General features: G+C 40.3%; 1 protein-coding gene across 1 annotated transcript in view; it reads right to left on the reverse strand.

Moving 5' to 3' along the window:
• The window catches only part of rab2a (RAB2A, member RAS oncogene family), a 29042-nt gene continuing 7976 nt past the window's right edge, over positions 1-21066 (reverse strand). The window contains exons 2-8 of the mRNA XM_085253931.1: positions 18873-18944; positions 17184-17251; positions 15397-15479; positions 13346-13438; positions 11892-12003; positions 5816-5884; positions 1-944 (exon numbers count right to left, since the gene is read on the reverse strand). Of these exons, the coding sequence (XP_085110057.1) occupies positions 849-944; positions 5816-5884; positions 11892-12003; positions 13346-13438; positions 15397-15479; positions 17184-17251; positions 18873-18944 (593 nt within the window). The 3' untranslated portion in view covers positions 1-848. The remainder of the gene's footprint in view (positions 945-5815; positions 5885-11891; positions 12004-13345; positions 13439-15396; positions 15480-17183; positions 17252-18872; positions 18945-21066) is intronic.

Genomic DNA, 21066 nt, shown 5'->3' on the forward strand with positions numbered 1-21066 from the left:
AACAGTTTGGTCTTTTATTCTCTCTCCATGTGGTTTAAAACACTGTAAGCAGTTTTTAGTGTTCAGTAATACAAATCATCTGCAAATGAACAAAAAGGGCACAAGGAAAGAGAGAGAACAAGGACAAAAAGCAGGGAAAAGGAAGGACAAAAAGGACATGATTTGCACATTTTTTTATGGACAAAATACAGAACGACTTGGAGCCTCCCCCACCTCACAGACTGACAGTGGAATACTTGTATCATCCCTATACACACAGGCACAGAATGAAAACTGACTCAGCATGTTTAAACATGTCCTGCTATCAACACGGTCTTTAAAAACATGTACAGATGTGTGTATAGACAAAACACAGCGCCCGCTTTATTCCATATAACCAGCCAGTTAAGAGTGTTTCACGTCTACCCTCGGTCATGTCTCCATCTTGACAAAGTCGACTCACCGCAGAGCTTTGCAATCCTGCGGCACTGAATCATCCCAACAACACCCAAAAGAATTCAGAGGAACTGCTGGAATAACACTCCGATAGGTGTCTAACCAAAATCTACTGAGGAAAAACTACAAATTAGGTGGGCACATCTGCAGGTGAGGCGGACTCTGTCCTCGTAAACCTGCAGGATGACTGGTTGGGGTGCAGCTCCTAGACCTCATGAAAATGGTTAAGAGACTCGGGGGAGATGAGATGCAGCGAAAAAAATGCAGCAGGAGAGAGACAGAGAGAGAGAGAGAGAGAGAGAGGTTAAACTGTTAAGAGAGCCTGGACATTTCTGTAGAAATGCAAGAGGGTCGGAGCAGGCGAGGAGGAGGAAGGGTCGAGGCTGGAGGTTAAGGAGGCGCGTTCTGGGGCTTCAGCAGCAGCCCCCTCCAGCCTGGTGGCCTCCCTGGGTATTGGACAGTGTGGAGTTGGTGGTGGGATGCTGGGGTCCAATCTTAATACCGTTAGCCTGGGTGGACACAAACACAAAGAGACCAAAGGTAAATAAAAAATCTCATCTGAACAAGAACAGAATAAAGCCTCCATGTCACCATTACATGCTTGTGGGAGGCCTCATTATTTCTTTGTACATTTCATACTGACACCTGTCTGTTTAGTTCAAGCTGGTCACTTATTTTCTCTCCGGTCTACATAAAACATGAGAACCATGACTCTACACCCAATTTAAATACTAGATGGACTATTTTTAGTGTTTTACTCACTACCTCTTCTCACACATAGCACAGACCTGTTCCTATACAAAAGTTGGATTCACTAAAATAATCACAAACTAATTTGCAAGCATGAATAATAAGTCATGGTTGTAAATCCACTAATGATTTAGCCAAATATTCAGTGATTCTGATAGTCATCGCTTGGGCAGGCATTGGATTTTAATTTTTGAGAATTGGGAACTCTGCTTGTTCAGCATGTGAAAACACTGTACTGTGTCTCCTTTGTCAAACCCTATTAGTGGATTTTAGCCCACAGCTAAATAAAATCCACATAAAGTTTCCTACTTCACAGTGGTATCTAGCACCACAGTGTTTGCTGTGTTTATCAGTGAGGCCTCAGAGTGAGAGCAGCAGTGTGGCAGAAGAAAGTAAAGACACCTCTGTCTTTCTTTGAGTGACCATTTAACTTGTAAATATAGTCAAAATCAGGCCACAGACATCACCTTTCAGTCAAGCACATAGTAGAGCAGGGCGAAATGACCAAAAATATTTATCACGATATACATTTGAAAATTTGTGATAACAATATAACTGACGATATAATTGACACTAGACAAAATGCTTTACAACTCCACAACTTTATTAGTGCAAAAAAACCCATCAATGTATTTTCACTTAAACAAGCAGCTGTTTTTTACGTGCATTAAAGTTATATAAAAATTTAACAGTGCAAATGCAAATTCCTTGCTGACAGTTTAACCAAAAGGCATTTCCAGTGGAAATTGGTCGACATGTCCTCAGCATAACCATGTATAATATCCACAAAACTTAAAAAGAGCTTATACACACACAGTACGGTAATATTATGCTGAAGCACAGCACGTATCACTCCGCGAGGCTGCCTACGATAGCTGTAATGCTCCGACAATCCATCAAGCGGTGCGGGTTCGTAGCTTAGCAAAGTCTTACTAAAACATTTGACAGATTTTCGAGCGCCACATAAAATCGGTTCGTGGTCAGTAAACACAACCAGAGTTCATACATAAGGCACACGGGATTATAAGGGGCGCTGTTGATTTTCAGAAAAATCAAAGGATTGATTTTAAGTGTGCCGTATTTTCCAAAAAAACACGGTAATAACGACGGCCCGCTAGCATGCGCTACCAAAAATAGTGCTTTGTTGTGTATCTGACGGACGAAAGCTAAACCAGTTCCACACCACTGAAGTTGCAGCATTTTTACAAACCAGTTCTGGTTCATCAGTTTCATCCAACGATCCGCTTTCGCCCTTCTCATTCTCCGTCACCACCGAAAAACGCCATGTGCGTACAAAAACAAAGGCACTGTGCATGCGCGTTTTACCCATATTCTATCGCGATATTTCATTTTCTTATTGTTGCCCAACGTTATACCGGTATTACTGTGAACGGTATGATATGGCCCAGCCCTAGCGCACAGTGCTTTCGTTGCAGCTATAAAAATAATCAGACACGAGTAGAACATAAAGTGTCCCACGAAAGAGGCATTGACAGCGTGAGAGACCACAGCATCAATTCATCTTTGAGTCTTTAAGTGCTCAGAGTAGAAAAGTGCTAAAGCAATTACTAACTGAACCTGGAGTCTGGAGGGGAGGGACGGAAAGCAACAGCTGATGTCCAACAAAGTAAACAGTTTGGAAGGTAAGAGCAGGTATTTCTATCGGCACTATTAGGAAATATATTTTAAAATAAGCAGGGATTTTTGTCCTTTTTTTTTGTTTGCTGTTGTTGTTACCCATTTTATTGACCTATTTGCCATTTCGGAGACATGACAGTGTTGGTCCTGGTACCACTTTACCCAGTTACCTGTGACATTTTCCAGTCTGTAAGATGTCACGTAAAACAAGGCAGACCAGTTTATATTATTCTTAAAGGTTCATGTTACTGCAACATTCAGGTGACAGCTTTAAATTCCTGTAAGAGAGTTTAAGCAAACACTCCTTCGCAGACTTTTCGATGTCTCTCACTGTGCCCATAGTGGGACCAGGCCCCTATCAAACAACAGGTGTGCTAAAGCTAGGAGAAGGCGGCGTGTGAACATGCAGCTGAGCTCAGTGAGCTATGCAAGCTGGCAACTGTCGGCAGTAACAAAGTTAACCAGAAAACTTTTTTGGGTCTGAATGTAGTCCCGTGGTGAAGTATGTTTAACAGGATAAGGCTTCAAACCAATGCCTTGATGTCCACTTTATTCATCCAACTAATAGCATCATAGCATCATTCACAGTGTAGCTAAAGTTACAGAATAGAATAGCCCTTTATTGTCATTGTACATGTACAATGAAACTGTAGGATTACTATCGGTGTCTAGACACAGTTAGATTAACAAATATCTAATTCGCATCATAGATTTCTTCTCTTTTCGTTTTTTTAAAAACACAAAAACAGTCATATACTGTATAGCTCAATGAAATGGAAAAACAGGCCCAGCTATAACAAAAAAGTGCAGTCGCAGTATTGGACTAAATAAAGCCACCTCAGAATGACTGTGTTATAGCTTTCATGGTGAGATTAACACTGAACCGTGCCTGTGGGAGCTCCTATTAGATCTCATCACAGAGGAAGCAACAGGTGCTGCTGCGTAGCACAAAAGAAAAGGAAACACCAGCAGCACTCAAGGACGCTGGGGGAAAAAAAGAAAAGCACTTGTAAAAGAAAAGAAACGAGGAAAAAGAGAGGCAGGTGGGTGGTAGGGAGACACTTTCATCTCTCCCTCCCTCTCTCTGTACTGTAGTGCTCACTTTCCCTCTGTGTTTCATCATGTCTCTCTCTGTGTGGCTGTAGCACAGTCTCAGCCTCCCTCGCTCTCTGCCTCTGTATATATTTATCTCCTCCTCTCACTGTAACCCCCCCTCCTACATTCAGTAGCAGTAGTGCCTCTGGGAAACCCTGTATGCCTTTAAATCACATTTATTGAGCTAAAGCCATGTGTGTGTGAGAGTGAGTGTGTTTTCTCATAGTGACTGCCAACATTTCTGGTGGGGCTTCCCTCTCTCTCGCAGCCAGTCAGCTGATGTGGTTTGGCCGGCCGGCCTGCCTTCGCTCCGTCTTACTGTTACTAATAACAAAAACACTCTGTGGCTGGCTTCCTCCAGCTCTGCCTGCCCACTGCCTGTACTTGAGGGCTGGCGAGCCTGACAGGCACCAAACTCTGGCACTCTGCATATGTGTGTGTGTTTGAGAACCATTACACGACTTACATCATGTGACTACAGGAAACACATTTATGTGCTTCACAATTTGGAGATAACCATCTGGACTGGATAGCCAACTTGGTGCACGTCCACAGTGAACTTGATATTAGCCTCTCGATGGAGATTCACCTTCAGAGATTCATCATGGGGTTGCATTATTATCACAGCCAATCAGAGCATTGTAGGCAGTATTATCAACTGTGGATGTTACAAAAGCTTGTGTCATGTTTAAGTTTATAACTAAATATGTTTAATAATGTGGAAAAAGATCTTAAACCTACAATGATATTTGTGTTAACAGGTCCTGACTTTAACCACAATGAGTAACTATAACTTGCATTTTTCTGTAAAATTGAGGGATTTCTTTTATCAAGAAAAAAAATATTATGTAATTATTTAGTCTGTATATGCTGTCAGAGCTCATAGATAGAAAACGTGAATCAGCTAAAATCGGTATCGGCAGAAGACACAAATCCCCTTTGGGGTTGTGTCAGGAAGGGCATCTGGTGTAAAACTCTGCCAAATCAAACATCCGGAGCTACCCGCTGTGGTGACCCCTTGTGACAAGGGAGCTTATACTTCTGGGAGAACAAGAAGGAAAAACCCCCACAAAAAAAACCAAAAACCAAAACACAAATTGGCCAAGAAAATTGCAGTCAGTGCATTTCTATTACAGTTAGCCATTTTTATTATTTATTGTAATTGTTTATTTCATTTTCCCCCAATTTGAATCTGTATACATCCTTCTCCTTTTAAACTCACTATTCAGTGCTGTCACAGTCTATTCCGTATGTTTTTCAATACTTGGAATGTTAATCCTTTTTCCTACACTGGGAAAGCACTTTGAGTTCACTCCTGTCACGCTGTATAAATAATAGTGCTCTGAATTTTAATGAATGGATTCCGAGTGTTTGGATTTTGCACTCTTTATGTGAAATTAGCCTTTCTTACACTTAGTCTTTCACTAAGATGATGATATGAATCTCAATGTCTGGTTCACAAACTTTCTATTTGGCTGGATGGGCAGCTTCCAGTCTGACTGGCTGGCTGAGTGTTTGTTTTCTTGCCCAATGACTGAGACCTTGTGGGATGTGAGGAATTTATGAGCTGGCAAGATGCCGAGAGAGAGACAGAGAGAGTGAGACAGGGAGACTGAGACAGGGAGAGAGCGCAAACTAAGAAGTGAAGAGAGTGTGTGTGGAAAATAGAGCAGAGGAGAGGAGGAACACTGGGAGTTTTGCTTGGCTGCAGTCAAAGGAAGCTGAGTGGAGGGCTTTTTTCCCCTTCTTTTTGAAAGAGAGGGAGCATGGCAAACCACACACACTGCTGCAAAACCACACTGAGGAAGAAGAGGGGAAGGAAAGAGAAGAACAAAGAAGAGAGAAGGCAGCTCAGGGAGGAAAAAAAACCCAACACAGGAGGAACACAGTATCTCACCTCATTGTTGATATCAAACACTCCCTCCTGGATCTTCTCATAGATCTCCTTGGCTGTGTTGATGAAAGCCTGCCGTAGAGACAGGAAGTGAAACAGACAGAGAGGACAGGAAGGTTAAAACCATCTTTTTATGCTGACTCCTATAAATGAGCCTCATGTCATTAGGAATGCAAAGCAAATTCAAGTTTCAGTAACATAACCAGGCTCTGACTTTCAGCCATTTACTGTTCAGCTGCAGCCCGAGCTTCCCGTCACAGCTCAAAAACACCTCACAGAACTTTGAAACTTGACATCACAGTGAACTTACCACTCCCAGTTTTATGCCCTCTCTCACATCAGTGACACAAAGCATGAACTGATCTGTTAAATATTCCATATAGGTGTGTCAAGTGCAAGTAACAAAGTCAGACGATCTATATTTAATTATTGGCTGCTGAACACAAATAAATTCACAAGTTTGTGTGAGTGGAAAAACACACCTGGCAGGCAAATGATAACCAAAAACGGTCACCAAAAAAATCTGTGTTCGATGGTGCAGTCTCCACATGATAAAGGCATAAAATGTCTGCGCAGCTGTGCTTACTCTGGAAAAAATGCTAACTGCTAGGCTAGGTCAGACGTATCTTGACTTCAGCTCTCTATTTAAAGCACAAACAAATCCTTTCAAACCTTTAAGTTACTTATTGGACAACAAACACACTAACACCAATGAATCCACAAGCAGATAATATCAGTCTTAAGTAAATGCATTTCATAAAGTGTTGTATGATTAGTCATGCTTCTAAAATAATGTTAAGTATTTGCATGCTAAGTTAACCCTAAAATTAGTAAAGAAAAAAAATGTCAACCTAAAGAAAGATTTAAAAAAAAAAAAAAAAAAAGGTGACATCATGCTGCATGCGACATAAAAGCTGCATGTAGAAAATGACAATCTAATAAAATAAACCCTCAGAAAAAGAAACAAAACTTAAAAGTTTAAAAGGCTTCTTCTGCAAGCTATGTTTCTAACATGTAAGCACACAGTTGTATAACTCTGCAGCCTCTAACAGCTCATTAGAAGGCATGTAGGTCCATCTTTTATATTCAGTCTATGCTTCTCACATGTAAATTCAGCGGGAGTTATGTCTGGTGTTTTTGTGTTTTGATTCTTTGAACAAATTAGCTCAAACATGTTAAAGATATCTCATATTTGACTTCAGAGCTACACATTTATCATAACTTGCAATTTACCAAATTATATAGACAGAAAGAAAGAAGAGTAAAATTGGGGCTTTTGGCACCCCTGAGCTCTTTGGAAGATGTTCTCAAAATTGTGTTTTGTTAAGGCTTAAAGAGCTTATGATGTACACTACTACTGAGAAGTATGATTGTTCTGCAAATACTATCCAAGCCCTTCAAGCCAGCTTTGAGAAGTTAAGGCAATATGGCGTAAGACCTTGTTAGAAGATGCAGTTGCCCTTTTGAGCAGATCAGCAAGAGAGATCTGAGCAGAACACACAAGCAGACAATACAAAGTTTGTCACACACACACACACACACACACACACACACACACACACACACACACACACACACACACACACACACTTACTTTGGGCTTACTAAGAGCACAGCAAGGATCAAAGATGATTGAATAAAGTAGAATTAATCTCCCTGAGCGACTGGCCTATGACTACGGTATCGATGCATTCGTCTCCAGGGGGAGTCTTTCTGTCTCAAGGGTCCAAGCTCAAGAGCAGCTGGGATAACTAGAAATGCGACACCAGCTCAGATGTCATAACCTTCACTCTATGTAGAAATGATCTAACAATGCCGGCTCATATAAGTAATGGCAGTCAAAACTAAGCCTCATCAGAAAAAAAGGAATGTTCAAGAACTGAAAATATGTCCTGAACTTCTATCTGACACCCTGTCGGAAATAGACTGAGCCCAAGGGTGCACTCTAGTGTACTCTGTCCTCCTCATGCTGTCCTCTTTCCCTTCTTCAACTCATCACTGCACCCTCTTTACCATCAAATGTACTTAGACTTTCTTTTTTTGAGTTAAACTAATGGACCTGCAGATATGTGTAGAAAGTGAAAACAAGAGGGAGAAAACTGAGGTGACTACAGAAGATTTATAGATGGTGATAGGGCAAAGAATAGAGAGTGAAAAACCATTACATGGCTGATAACAGAATACTGGGAAAAAATATTTTTAAAAAAATTAAATACAGTAAACAAGCAATTAATCAGTGGGCAAAAAAAAAAAAAAAAAAAAAACCAGCAGAGGTGAAGAAATATAAGAAGAAAGACTGGTGAACAAGAACAGAAGCGAGCAGAGGTTAAGGTTAGGATCTTAGTGAAGGAAGGGTGGGCAGAAGAGATGATGAAAAGGTGCTTACAGCAATTTCTCTCCATCTATCTGTAAGGACCATCCTATCAGCCTCAATGTCCACCCACAGACCCTGACGACAAACCCAGCATGCTGATTGGCTGCTGAATGTCGCTGTGAGGGGAGGCGGGGTGGAGGTTATGAATATGTATGAACTATAACCGGTTGATATACTGCTCGAGAGAGGAGGGGAGGCGATGGGTTGAAGAGCAGGAGAGGAGGGAATTGGGGGAGGATAAAATGAATAAAAAAGGGCAGGAAGACACGTTGGAGGAGGGGGGAGGAAGAAAGGAATCGTGGAGCAGGATGGGGGAGGTAAAGGAGGAGAGCTAAAGAGCAAATGATGGACGTCAAGGGATGAGGAGGGATGGAGCGAGGAGAGATGAAGGGAAGGGTGGAGAGGAGTGGTATCAGGAGGATTCAGAGGACACTAATGAGACAAATTAATCATACCACACACGCGTGCATGCACGCACACGCACACCTCCCCCTTATCTTAACCCAAGAAAGGACTCGACTCATCAGTGGTGTTGGTGTATGTGTTTGCATGATATAGGCCAGGCGTAAGACGGTATGAAGGAGAGACTGGGGGGAAATAAAAGCAAAACAAGACACACACCCAAAAAACCCCAAAACCAAATCACCACTGACACCCACCCACACATGAACATACAGCGCCGTGCTCCTAGCTTGCATGCTGCACTGTGTAGGATAGGATTTATGTGATTGGATAAGTGAGAGAGGGGTCCCAGAAGACGACGCCATGCATTCATTACACACAACATCACCAGGGGTGTCTCTCTCTCAGGGGTGGAGAAGGATGCTCAGAGTGCCAACTGGAGTTTGTGATACTACTGTGAGGCTGGTAAGGTTATACACCACCATTGTGATCCTTGACACTGCTGGTTAATCAGGAGGTTTGAGTCTGATGTGGAATTTAGTCAAATGTTAAATCTGTGACACAGAACATTATAACAAGAAATAAAATGTGTGTTGACTTTTACTACTGATCCAAAATGTGCACAGACTTGTTTATCATGGAACATGTAAAAACAAATGCCAACAGACTCAATAAACCAATCCGTAAGGCCAGTAATGTTGTGGGGATGGAGCTGGACTCCCTCAAGGTGGTGTCGGAGAGGCGGATGTTGTCCAAAATAAAGACAATGTTGGATAACACCTCCCACCCACTCCATGACATGCTGGTCAGTCACAGGAGCACGTTCAGTGAGAGACAGAGTACCGAAAAGCACCACTGAACGACACAGGAAATCTTTCCTGCCTGTGGCCATCTCCCTGTACAATCCATCCACTTAACACACTGTTTGCTGCTACAACTACACATGTTTCTTTTCAGCTATTTATTAATAAGTGAAATATATATATTGTACTATTGTTAGTTAGCCTATTGTCTGTCTTGTCAATGTTTGTTTATAATGGAGCACTGTAACAAAAAAATAAATAATTTCCCCCAGGGATCAATAAAGTATTCTGATTCTGAAATACATGTGTTGTTGGCATAGACAGGTATATGAAAGATGGATGTCACCCAATGGATTGTAAAGTGCAGGTTTGAAGCCTCGACTGAGCGTCTTCTTCACAGAGAGTGGAAAATCATTTACATGGTGTTTTTTTGGTGTCCTGAAGCCAGATGTGACGAGCCAGGGGTGTGTCTAACTGAGAAACCACACTATTTGGGTAACAACTTTTCAATCACAATGATAACATCCTGGACAATCTTCTCTTGTCTAACTTTTAAAATACTTCACACTTACACCATGGGCTTGCATGACTGAGACTATGAAGGAAAGGGTTTGTGAAGGTCAGAGCAGAGGGTTGTTTTCTGACAGACTTCTATAAAACCACAAGTCTTATTGGAACAACAGTTATTGCTGGTCATTAAAAAAAAAAAAAGTTATGTAGTGTTTAAGGCTATTGGCAGTAAACAAGTCGCCAAATCCAGGGCTGGTAAATTAAGCTATCGTGGAACTGCCGAAAACTTTTTATAGGCAGTTCCAGTTTTCTATTTTATAAACAATCTCGCAATCGCTAAAAAGTATCTTACATGTTTTTTAAGCTTTAAAGTTAGAGTTGTGGCAACACAGCCACCTGATTGTGGTCTATTAGTCATGACCTCTGGTGGCGAATTATCAGACAAATCCTCAGGCCTGCCGCTTGAGACATTCAAACATCTTGTACTCCAGTTTCTGTACATTTTGTTTATCAGGTTTCTGTGTCTACATGTTGCATCCATACAGTTTTTGTATGCAGTTCTCTAACCAAGATTGCCATTGTTAGCTGATAACTTTGCATTTGGCCCTACTGTCAAAATATGGTCTTTTCTGGCTGCAGACGATGAATGTGGCAACATTACAAATGTTGAGGCTTTTCAGGCCAGAAACCAACTGACGAGGAAGACTGTGAGTGTGAGTTTGCAAGTTAGACACAAAGTTGATTTTGTGTTACTGTGTTTCTGAGCCCCAATAAAACTTTTTACAGGTAATTTGTTAAAGCTAATGCACTGAATGGTAAATACAGGAATATCAGGGGCGTGTAAGAAAATGAAGGGGTACCGTTATATTTTTAGACATATTTGCACATCTTTTAAAAATAACAAGCATTTAAAATTCAGTTTGTGTAAGAATGGAAAAACTAACTTAACTAGAAGATTTACGTTAGAAACTTACAATGTACTTTGGACCTATAAAAGGACAAAGATGAATTGTGCTTGATTAATGTGTTCCACAAACAGCATGAAGTCTATGAATTCTTTATAGGTTGGTTTTCAGCATTTATCTGACCTGAATAGTAATTTTGAATACAAATTAAACCTGAAGGAAAATTTGTTTTGTCTGTATGTTTGCTTCAGAAACACAGCTGCAACTTGGCTAATAAATTACAAATCTTACTAATTCAATGGACAAAATATTTTTCCATCCATATTGTTACTTTGGAGATTTTATATATCTGAGAAAGGAATATATGATTATGCATGAAAATTCCCAAACTGGGCTGAATGCATAGACTGTATATACAAGATGGCTGTAGCTATTCGTTGCAATCCTGTAGCTAGTCCTGTTGCAGTGCTGCAATGTGAGTGTTTTGGCAGTTAAAGTCTTGGTGTCTGGACACTGAGCAAAGGGTGGGTTCTGACTCAGAAATTGAGGGACACAGCACACCCAAGAATCAGTAACAAGGTAGGTCCACCCTAAATCATATCCTTCCTCTCCCTTTTAACTAAATGTGATACAAAACAACAAGTATGGTGTACACAAAAAGATCAGAATCTAGACCAGATTGAGGAAGCTGAGGGCCATTTTTTAAAAATATATTTCTATAAAACTAAACTCCTTTAAAAAAAAAAAAAAGGAAAGAAAGAACTCTCCCCCTGCTGGCGATTAAAAAGAAAGCAAGTTAAAGACCCTCCATGTTGGCCTCACCAGCAAGTTATGCTGATTTTTTATATACAGTCCATGCGTTTCGTCTATGAGCCTATGGCAGCGCTTATGTGATAACATACTCACAATAAGCAGATATTTAGCAGGGCTATCACCATCTTCAGATGAACTACCATCACAACCAGCTGACTGTGATTATAAAGACTTCCTAAAATATATTCAAATATAATGCTGACCTCCAAGGCAAATTCCTAATTCAGATAAATAGGTGGTGAAAGCTGGTAGGGTTGCGTGTATGGAATTACCTCCTCTACATTAGAGGCAGTCTTAGCTGAGGTCTCCATGAATATGAGTCCATGTTCTCTGGCAAATGCTTCACCTTCCTCTTTCTTCACCTCTCTCCTTGACTCCAGGTCACTAAAACAATAGATACAATCAATTATAAAATGATGTAGCAAGCCATGAATTACAAACTAAATTGCTAGGCAGTTCAGTGTTGGTCACATGTATCCTTATTTGCTACAGGATTACTGATTTTACAAAAGCAGTTTTGGTAGAAATTGCAGAAGATCACTTTAAACTATGTTTTTTAAAAATGAAGCACCCTTGTAGCCAAACTCATTACAACTATAGCGTGCAACTGAATTTTCTCTGGGTCCATTCTTGTCAGGGGCTTGTATTTTGTGTACTTCTGGTAACTACTCATTTAAGAAAAATTAAAGCCATTATTTCCATTCTGCATCAAAATGATGAGAAATATAAATTAAACAAAAACAAATTAAACATTTTATGCTCTCTTTGTAAATCCCAAGAAATCTGTACCTACATTTGGCTTGTCTGTTTACTAGTGGGATTATTTAGAACGTCATGGATGGATTTACACAAACATTTTACCAGACACTGGGATTAGCCCAACAACTCAGAAGTGATTAGATTTTGGAGTTGATCTGGATAAAGATCCAAGACATTTTGGAAGGATTTTATTTTTTTTAAACACACGGCAAAACCGGACATATAACATATATCAAATTAACATTTTCTTGTTTGAAAACTTATCCTCAAGCTCGTTGAGGTGACTGATGTTGTGGTTTGGGACTATATAAATAAAATTGAATTGAATTGCTACTTCATGATATCATGAAGCTACTTTAAGGTCTTGACTGGGAAATGTCTAGCAGCAGAGAGTAAGAGAGTAATGCCTTCTGCTTTTAGGTGGCTAACTTACTGCTAGCTTAGTGTAGATTGCCGTTTTCTAAATTCAACAATTCCACCTCAGATCACACAAAGTAAATGTCTTTTTAAACGGCAGAGTTAATGCCAATGTGTCTGTAATTGTATCAAAAGCTACATTTTTTGGAAACTGTCATTTTACAGAATATGAGTGAGCAAGCAGTTTGTTCAATACCAGCTGAAGAGAACTGTGGAAAGAAACTTCCTCATGTAAGTTGTAAATATTAAAGCACATTTAGCAATGGACGTCACTTGTTGTGACAAGTTTCTTACATGGTGGTGTGTTATGTAAGCTTGAGCACAGAGTGTGTCTGGGGGAGAAAAGCAGAAGTGACTGAATTACACACTTAGTGACAGTGTAAAATTATGACCAGCCTCAGCCATAAAAAACAAAGTCAGACAAGTCATCGTTACACAGCAACATGTTGTAAAACACACTATTAATGGTACAGCGTTATGTAGGGCAGTGGGCAGCCATCACCGTAGAAGGGGGGAGGGGGGCAAACTAACAAACTAAAAAACATGTTACCTCTTGTTGCCAATGAGCATGATGACCATATTGGAGTTGGAATGTTGGCGGGCATCCTCTAACCAGGTCGTCAAGTGGTTGAAAGTGTCCCTTCTGTTCAAACGAGCACAGATTGATGGTTTCACTATGACTGCATTGAGATCAAACTGAAAGCATGCCAGATAAAGCAGCTGTTGTCACGCAGACGCATAAACATAACTGATTTTACAGATCTGCCGTTTCCTTTTAAATTGGTGACTGATGTGTGTGCCACTTCCTCTTGCAATTATGCCAACTATTTAAACAGAAAACTCCCTCATCCTGAAAAATATACATCTACCTCTGTAACTCCTTTATGCACATTAATCGCAATAATTATTGCTTCAGTTTAATTTCTTACAGGTGACAAATGTGATGGGAATACATCTCCAGACAGTTTTCAACTCTTCATATACCTGAGCACTAACGGATGAATTGTCATTCACTAGGATTGCTGCTTTTATTAGAGTATCTACAGCAAACACATGAAAGGAAACAAGAGACGAAAGAGAGACAGATCATCAAAGCTCGATTCGCCAGCTGGTTTCAAACACAATGCAGTTAATGGTCAGGGCCTTTAAAACACACCAGTGCACCTAATAAATGAATTTTCTTTTCTTAATTTCAGAAAATTTCATTCATGCAATCAACAGGGTTGGAATTAAAACTTAATATATAATAAAAATGTTCTGATTTAAAAAAACAAAAACACTTCGAGACAGTACAACTGGCACTAAGACTGTGAGCTATAAACTACTGCTATAATGAATCTTTATCACCGTATCACAGTTGACAGGATGTCATTACATATCTGACCCCACACTGGCCTTTTTTCCCCAGCTCATCCTATAATTTCCAGGGCTCGCGATTTTGCGAGCTCTGATGTCTGAAGTCTCTTCAGTGGACTCCAGTTTCCCAGTTCTTAATAATACTTGAATGAAAAACAAAATCTGTTCTGCTCATTTCCAGCATTTTATTTTTCACTCTACTATAGCAACTCTGTGAGACTCAACATTCAAAATGATCCTTATTCAGCTTGTAGTAGGCCTTGGTGCATTCTTTGTCTAAAACAAGCATTGAACCCTTCCCCCTTTACAGCCACCCTCCCTTAAAGCCAACTGTTTTCTGACTGACCCTTGTAAACATTAGGTTTGGACAGCAGGTGGACATATGCCTGAGATGAGTGTATTAGGGATATTGTCACAAACATTACTCAAAACTTTTGCCAGTTTAATGTGAGCGTCTACCATTGCAAATGTGTTTATGTAACAGAAAATTCAAGACTACAAAAGGGCTGACTCCATAGTCAACTGACTGCAACTGCATATAGAATGTCAGAGCTATGAAGGGTAGGATTCTTCCACTGGGGATCATAAATATTCCAAAGAAAACGGATTATCATGAGTTGGTGGAGTGGAAATCCTGAATGAATTACCCTGGACAAAAAGTCATGGGACAGAAAACATTTAACCCCTTAAGAATATGAAACTCAATCATCACAATTAAAGGTAATTAAACTAGTAAATGACAATATATATGTTTCTATGGCTCACAGTGTTGAACTGCCGGTGGGTTTTAAACAGCTCGGCTAAAATGCGCTACTGACTTTGGCCATCCTTTCTTTTTCAACAGCAGCATGATGATTTTTACACTAGTATCTTTATAACTTTTGGATAAATTAAGTATTAGGGATACCTCTTTCAACAACATCTGATCTAGCCTCATTGCTAGTTTCTTAGCTCGCTAAGGTCACTTCCATTTATCAGTGCTGTAATTTAACTTTCAGGGATAGCTGGTAAGCCAGCAGATGACAATGGTTAGCATTCAACACTAGCAACTAATGGGTGACGCCAGACATTTATATAGAGTCTACGATGATATCACAACATGCTCATAACATACAAGTGGAGATTATCCATAGTGAGGAAAGGATGCTTGTAATGTGACTGTAGTTCTACTGCGGTTCATCTCTATTGCATTGCGTCTTATAAACACTCAGCTAGCATGTGTATGATTGACTGACTGATTGTTACCTTGTGATGTCATAGACTAGGAGTGCTCCTGCCGCTCCTCTGTAGTAAGACCTGGTGATGGACCGGAACGACTCCTGACCAGCCTGGAGAAACACATGCATATATTAATAAACAGAAATTGAAAGCTGAATAATTGAAATGTCTGCAGACACCTGCAGAGTTGTCGGTTTTTCAAGGGCCCCAACAAAGACTTTGGCTTCACAGGTCTGCTTTTTTAGCTCTGCAATTCATTCAAACAGCTGAGCTCTTCTGCAAGCTCCCATGTTGTCTAGTCCTAATACATGTTATACATCAGTCCTGATTCTCTAGCAGAGTCCAGCTCTGGGTTTTCAGTCAGCTGGGGAGAGGACAGGACAGAGCACAGCCTGTAATCGGATACAATAGAGTTCTCTTTCATTCTCCATCTATCTTTCACAATCCCTTTCTTTCTCTCTGCTTGTATGTCTAACCTTGCTGTTTCTCCATATTTATGATGAACAGAAGGACTAGCTCTGCTAGTCAAGCTGGCTCTCTGGGTCACCTTGTTCAGTGAACCCCACTACATTATTATCATCCCCTCGTTATCTCACTTTTTCGATGTCTTTCTTCGATCACTCATCTTTTAAGTGATCGAAGAAAGACATCTTTCCTTCATTATTTTCATCATCCGGTATTCTTACAACCCCCCCCCCCCAGTGCAATATCTATTCATGTTCTCTTGCTATTCAATGTACAGTAACAATGTCGCCTGTGTTCGTCCAAGCCCGAGCAGAAAACAAAACGACACTCTATCCTAGCAGCTGCAAGTCCCATGCTGCTCTGACCTCATCTGAACACCAGACAGTCAGAAAGACAGGGAGGTGAATCATTCAGCCAGTCAGGGGACCAGGCTGTCAACGTCTCACCCAGCGAAGCAGTTGGTTTGTGAGTCAGAAAACTAGTGAGGACAGCCAACAAGCTGGGTAAGTTAGCCAGATAGAAAGCCATTCAGAAGTTTGGTCAGCCAGTGCAGCAAACACCAAGTTAGCTGGTCACTAGAGCAGTCTGCGAGATGTTCAAGGAGCAGTCAACCAGCCAGTAATGCTATTAGTGAATAAATGATAAATAAGGGTGAAAGAGAGGGAACGCTGTGCCTGTCTGCCATCTGGCACACAGGCGTGCATAAAGAAACACACAAGCATACATGTGGCAAGTGCAGCCTGCACAATAACCCAAGTGGCTTCTCTAACTATTCGGAGATTATGTACTATACAAATCCAAATTTGTTGCTGAGATTTTCACTTTGGCCAAACCCAGAAAACCAGGTAAAGACAATAATCTCACTGGTGGGCCCCCCAAAATGCCCAAAATCCTGGGACCAGAGAACCAGGACTGAAATGCTGGTCCCTTTTCTCACACTGCTTCCTTAAGATCAGAGAACAGGTATTCAAAGAGCTCTAACGCCATCTGTTGGTTAAAGCTGTAAGTGCAAGCTGTGAAAAATCACAGTCCACCAATCCAAAAGTCACAATGTTACATCATTTTCTGGGACTGTCCCATAATGCAGGCATGCATTTTAGATAAACAAACGAAAAGGGTCCTTGCTCTGCAGTGCTGCACATAAGTTAAATAATAATAAAAGAATAATAATGTTGCAGTTTTTGGAAAAAATAAAAGCCAAACAAAATTCAATACATTCCTGCCACATTATACTAACAAGCTTGAAACCTTCATTTATAAGACTTAAATACACTTACAGTTGAGGAAACAAATTCAAGTTATATTTTCTGTTTGAAAAAGAAAAGGTAGAAAAACAGTATATGTATTACCGTATCCCAGATTTGCAATTTGATCTGTTTGCCATCTATAGTGATCATCCTCGCGCCGAATTCCACACCTGCATAGACACAATCACAGAAGATGGGTGAATAACCCTTTCTAAATAAAAGCTACACAGATCTTACACAGAAGACTTTTTTCTTAACTGTTAATTATCTGTTGATGGATTCTGATAGCAATCAAATGCTTTTAAAAAGACATGCGTCTGTATTCAAGCTAGAGGTCGATTCTATATAATATCCATTATCATCTGCCTGCAGGCAATGTGCAGGATATGGATAATGTCCTTAACATAATTGCAGTTTGACAAGTAAGCACTTGAAACACCCCAAAAGCTTTGCAGATCGGCCATTTGTTGATTTTAACCGAGATGATGAAAATCCATTTATAATTTCTGTTGGAGAAGTCAAACCCAGCTATGCTTTTCTTTCTGCACAAGCGTATAGATCCCTCAGCCTAGTTCACAGGAAGAGAGATTTGTGGAGAGGTCTGATGCCAGACATTTTATTTTAAATATGAGCAAAGCTGAGGAGATGGACCCACTTGGACTTATCTCATACTCTCCAGATCCACCTTTATACAGACCATGAAGAGTACCACAATGTAAACACAACCTTAATCAATCTTATCTACAATCTTAAATAATGCTGATGGAGGCTGTGGGGCTTGTGTGATGGCTTCATGCTGTTCTTGTCACACAACCAGTGATCGCAAGTGGTATGCATAATGTGTGTAATCTGAGGTTTGAATTTCTACATGACATAACACTTGATAAGGATTATAGCTGCTATAATTACTGGGTCATCTGTGTTTTGAGCCCAACATAAATTGCCCCACAGACACAAAAAAGTATACATTGCATTGTGCTTAAGATCAAATTTGAAGTTGAAATCACATATCTGCTCTTAGGCCAAAGGCTAAAATTGGATGTAAATATTGGCTTTATATTTTATTTATTTATTTATCAGTGGCTCCTCCCCTGTAGCAGGGGTGGTGTTGCGGCTGAAGCTGCTTTACAAAGCATGTGATTTCCAACTCATTCTTTCATTGTACATAGATCACACGAGCTGGCAAGAGATCCAGTATATGGCTTAGGCCGCTGACCCACTCGGATTTAAACAGCACTATGGAACTCAGCACTGCTGAGAATCCATACAGGGCAGGGGTGGGTTTTTATTTGGATGGGCACACCGTGCAGCCAATCACATGCAAAGAAGGGCTGTGTGAAAGAAGGAAGGGGGCAGACGTTTTGTGGTGGTACAGACCAGGTACACAAGTGTGTCGAGGAAAAATGAAGAAGCGAGCGAAAACGTAAAATGAGCAGCATCTGCATTTCAATAATACTGGAGACTGCAAAGCTGAGAGCTGGCTTTATGGCCATTCATACTGCACAAAGTAATTAAGCAATTTTCTGTAACGGATGCAATTGTAAGAGGTTACTCCTCTCTGTCAAATCTACTGGAGTTGTACACAGTAAAATCTGAATTATCTGAATATCAGAAGGGTTTTGGTTAACTCAGCATCTAATTACTTTTTACTTAGTTTTTTATGTTGTTAACATAGCATCAGCTATATTGCTTTTACTTTACTTTAGTCTGACCTAGTCTATCAAGTTTAATTAGTAAAAGTCATCTAATTATGCTTTATGTTTTTATTATAAATGATGCAGGTGGTCTTACCGATGGTGAGGTCGTGAACTGGCTGAAACCTCTTGTCTGTGAACTGTAGTAATAGACATGACTTTCCCACACCTGAAAAGAAAAAGTACACAAACAGAATTAAAGGGGATTCATTCATATGCTGACAATAAAATACTACAAGTCAGAGCCACTGCTGTTTGTAGGTTGGCAAAACACCAAGTTACAACTCTTATAATTTTTAATATAAGACAACTGGAGTCAACATCATGTTCAAATGACCCAGCAGGGAGCACACCATTTCATCAGCTTTGCTCCAGTTAACTAACTATTAGCAAGCTAACTGAGCTATAAAAGGTGGCTAATTTTTATGTAGCCAAAAGGGCACTAATGGGCGTGCCTATTTTCAATGGCAATCCACACATACCTTCAGCTCTGAATGTGGCAAACTCCCACAGATACACAAACACTTACAAAAGCAACACTTTCATTGTTCATAATTCTGTTTTAGGTAATTTATTCTCAACTGGAAAAAAAACCCCAAAGCGAAACAGCGAGTTAGGAAGTCAGATGACAGGTGTTTGCAAATGCAATCATTAAATCAAAGACACATTGACTTAACTGCATTACAAACTACAGATGGAAATGGTGAGCAGATTCTCAGAGAGAGTGCGAGCTGTTATTTCCTCAACACAAATATCTAGAAGCATGACAAACACACTCAACAGGTTTGGTGCCACAGTACTTCTACAACATTTAAAAAAAGTTAGTCACTTGTCACTGAGATGTGTGTGTGTAAGTGTGTAGTAAAAAGAAAATTTCCTTTAGTGAAGAGCAGTTACGAAAGCAAGGAAACAAAAGAAAAAAAATAAATAAATACAGCCGTAATTCCTGCCACCTTGAACCCATTGCCACCTCCAAGGCTAATATGCTACGGTGAGGAATCCCTTAAGAATATCGATGCCTATTGGTGAAGAGATGCATTTGAAAGCAAAGAAACTTTAACTCAACCTGATACCATTTTAACCCTTTTATAAAAAGACCAAGAGTGTCAGGAACATTCAAGAAAATGGAGAATGCTGGTATAGAATGATTTACTCAGCAAATATGGTAAGTAAGGCTTTGGAGTCAAAGGGTTTGGGAGTGTGTGAACATATGTGTGTGTAAGAAGAAAAACAGGAGGAGGAAGTGGGGGAGGGATGACCACAGGAGAATAAAAGAGAACGTTAAGGAGACAGTAGCTGGCAGAAACTCAAGGAGGTGCGACATGGTCTTCCTCTTCCATGGTTTCCACGGGTCACAAGTTGCTAAGCAGGGCCTGTGCGATGACGCTGTTGCTAGTAAGGGATGGAGGGATCTCGAGAAAGTTAAATAAAGGTGTAACAGTGAAGTCATTGTTACCTCCGTCAGTCAACAGACACCTGCTCATAGCCACTCTTGCACTACTAAAGCAACAAAACAGTAATAGCAATCTTTCTAATTAGCCACAATGCAATTAACATACATTTTAACATAGCAGAACCTTTCATTTCTGACAAGAGGTAACAGCTTGATGGCTGTTACCTCTTGTTACCTCAGAGCAAAAGCAACCTGTCTACAGGGGCCTAGAATCAAAGCATGCTGTGTCTTTAAATGCAGAGCATGGCTACAATTGGAGTCATAATTAGTGACTGTGATAGGTTTCTGTGAATGTGCTTTCAAACAGTCTAGCTCTCACCAGATCTCGTCACACAGAGGAAAATTTGGACATACATGCTGGGTTGTCAGACAACAAAAGGAACATGTTGACTGGATTACTGACAGGTGGAATAATTAAATTGCGCTTTTTGAGCAAACACCAGTATGACTCAACAAATGTGATCCACTAACAAGTAAAAATATCCACCTCCCATAGTTGTGGCAAATAACAAAATCTTTAATGATGGTAAATGGTAAATGGCCTGTATTTGTATAGCGCTTTTCTAGTCCCTAAGGACCCCAAAGCGCTTTACACAACCTGTCATCCACCCATCCACCCATTCACACACTGATGGGAAATCTCTCACAAAAGCCTGAACAGTGGAGCTTTGACCTTTAGCAACATTAAAAAAAAAAAAAAAAAATAGGATGCATTCGACAAAATGATTCATAAACCACGGCCCTGTTCTTTAGACAAGGATACCTTGTAAAAAAGTATCCTTTTCCAGCTCACTTCAACAGTTGTCATAGTAACAGGTCCATCATGGCCGAGCACCTC

Source organism: Mchenga conophoros, linkage group LG18, assembly GCF_057382185.1.
Source record: "Mchenga conophoros isolate Kocher_MC1m ecotype Shallow Benthic linkage group LG18, M_conophoros_male_GT1.1, whole genome shotgun sequence".
Taxonomy (NCBI): Eukaryota; Metazoa; Chordata; class Actinopteri; order Cichliformes; family Cichlidae; genus Mchenga; species Mchenga conophoros.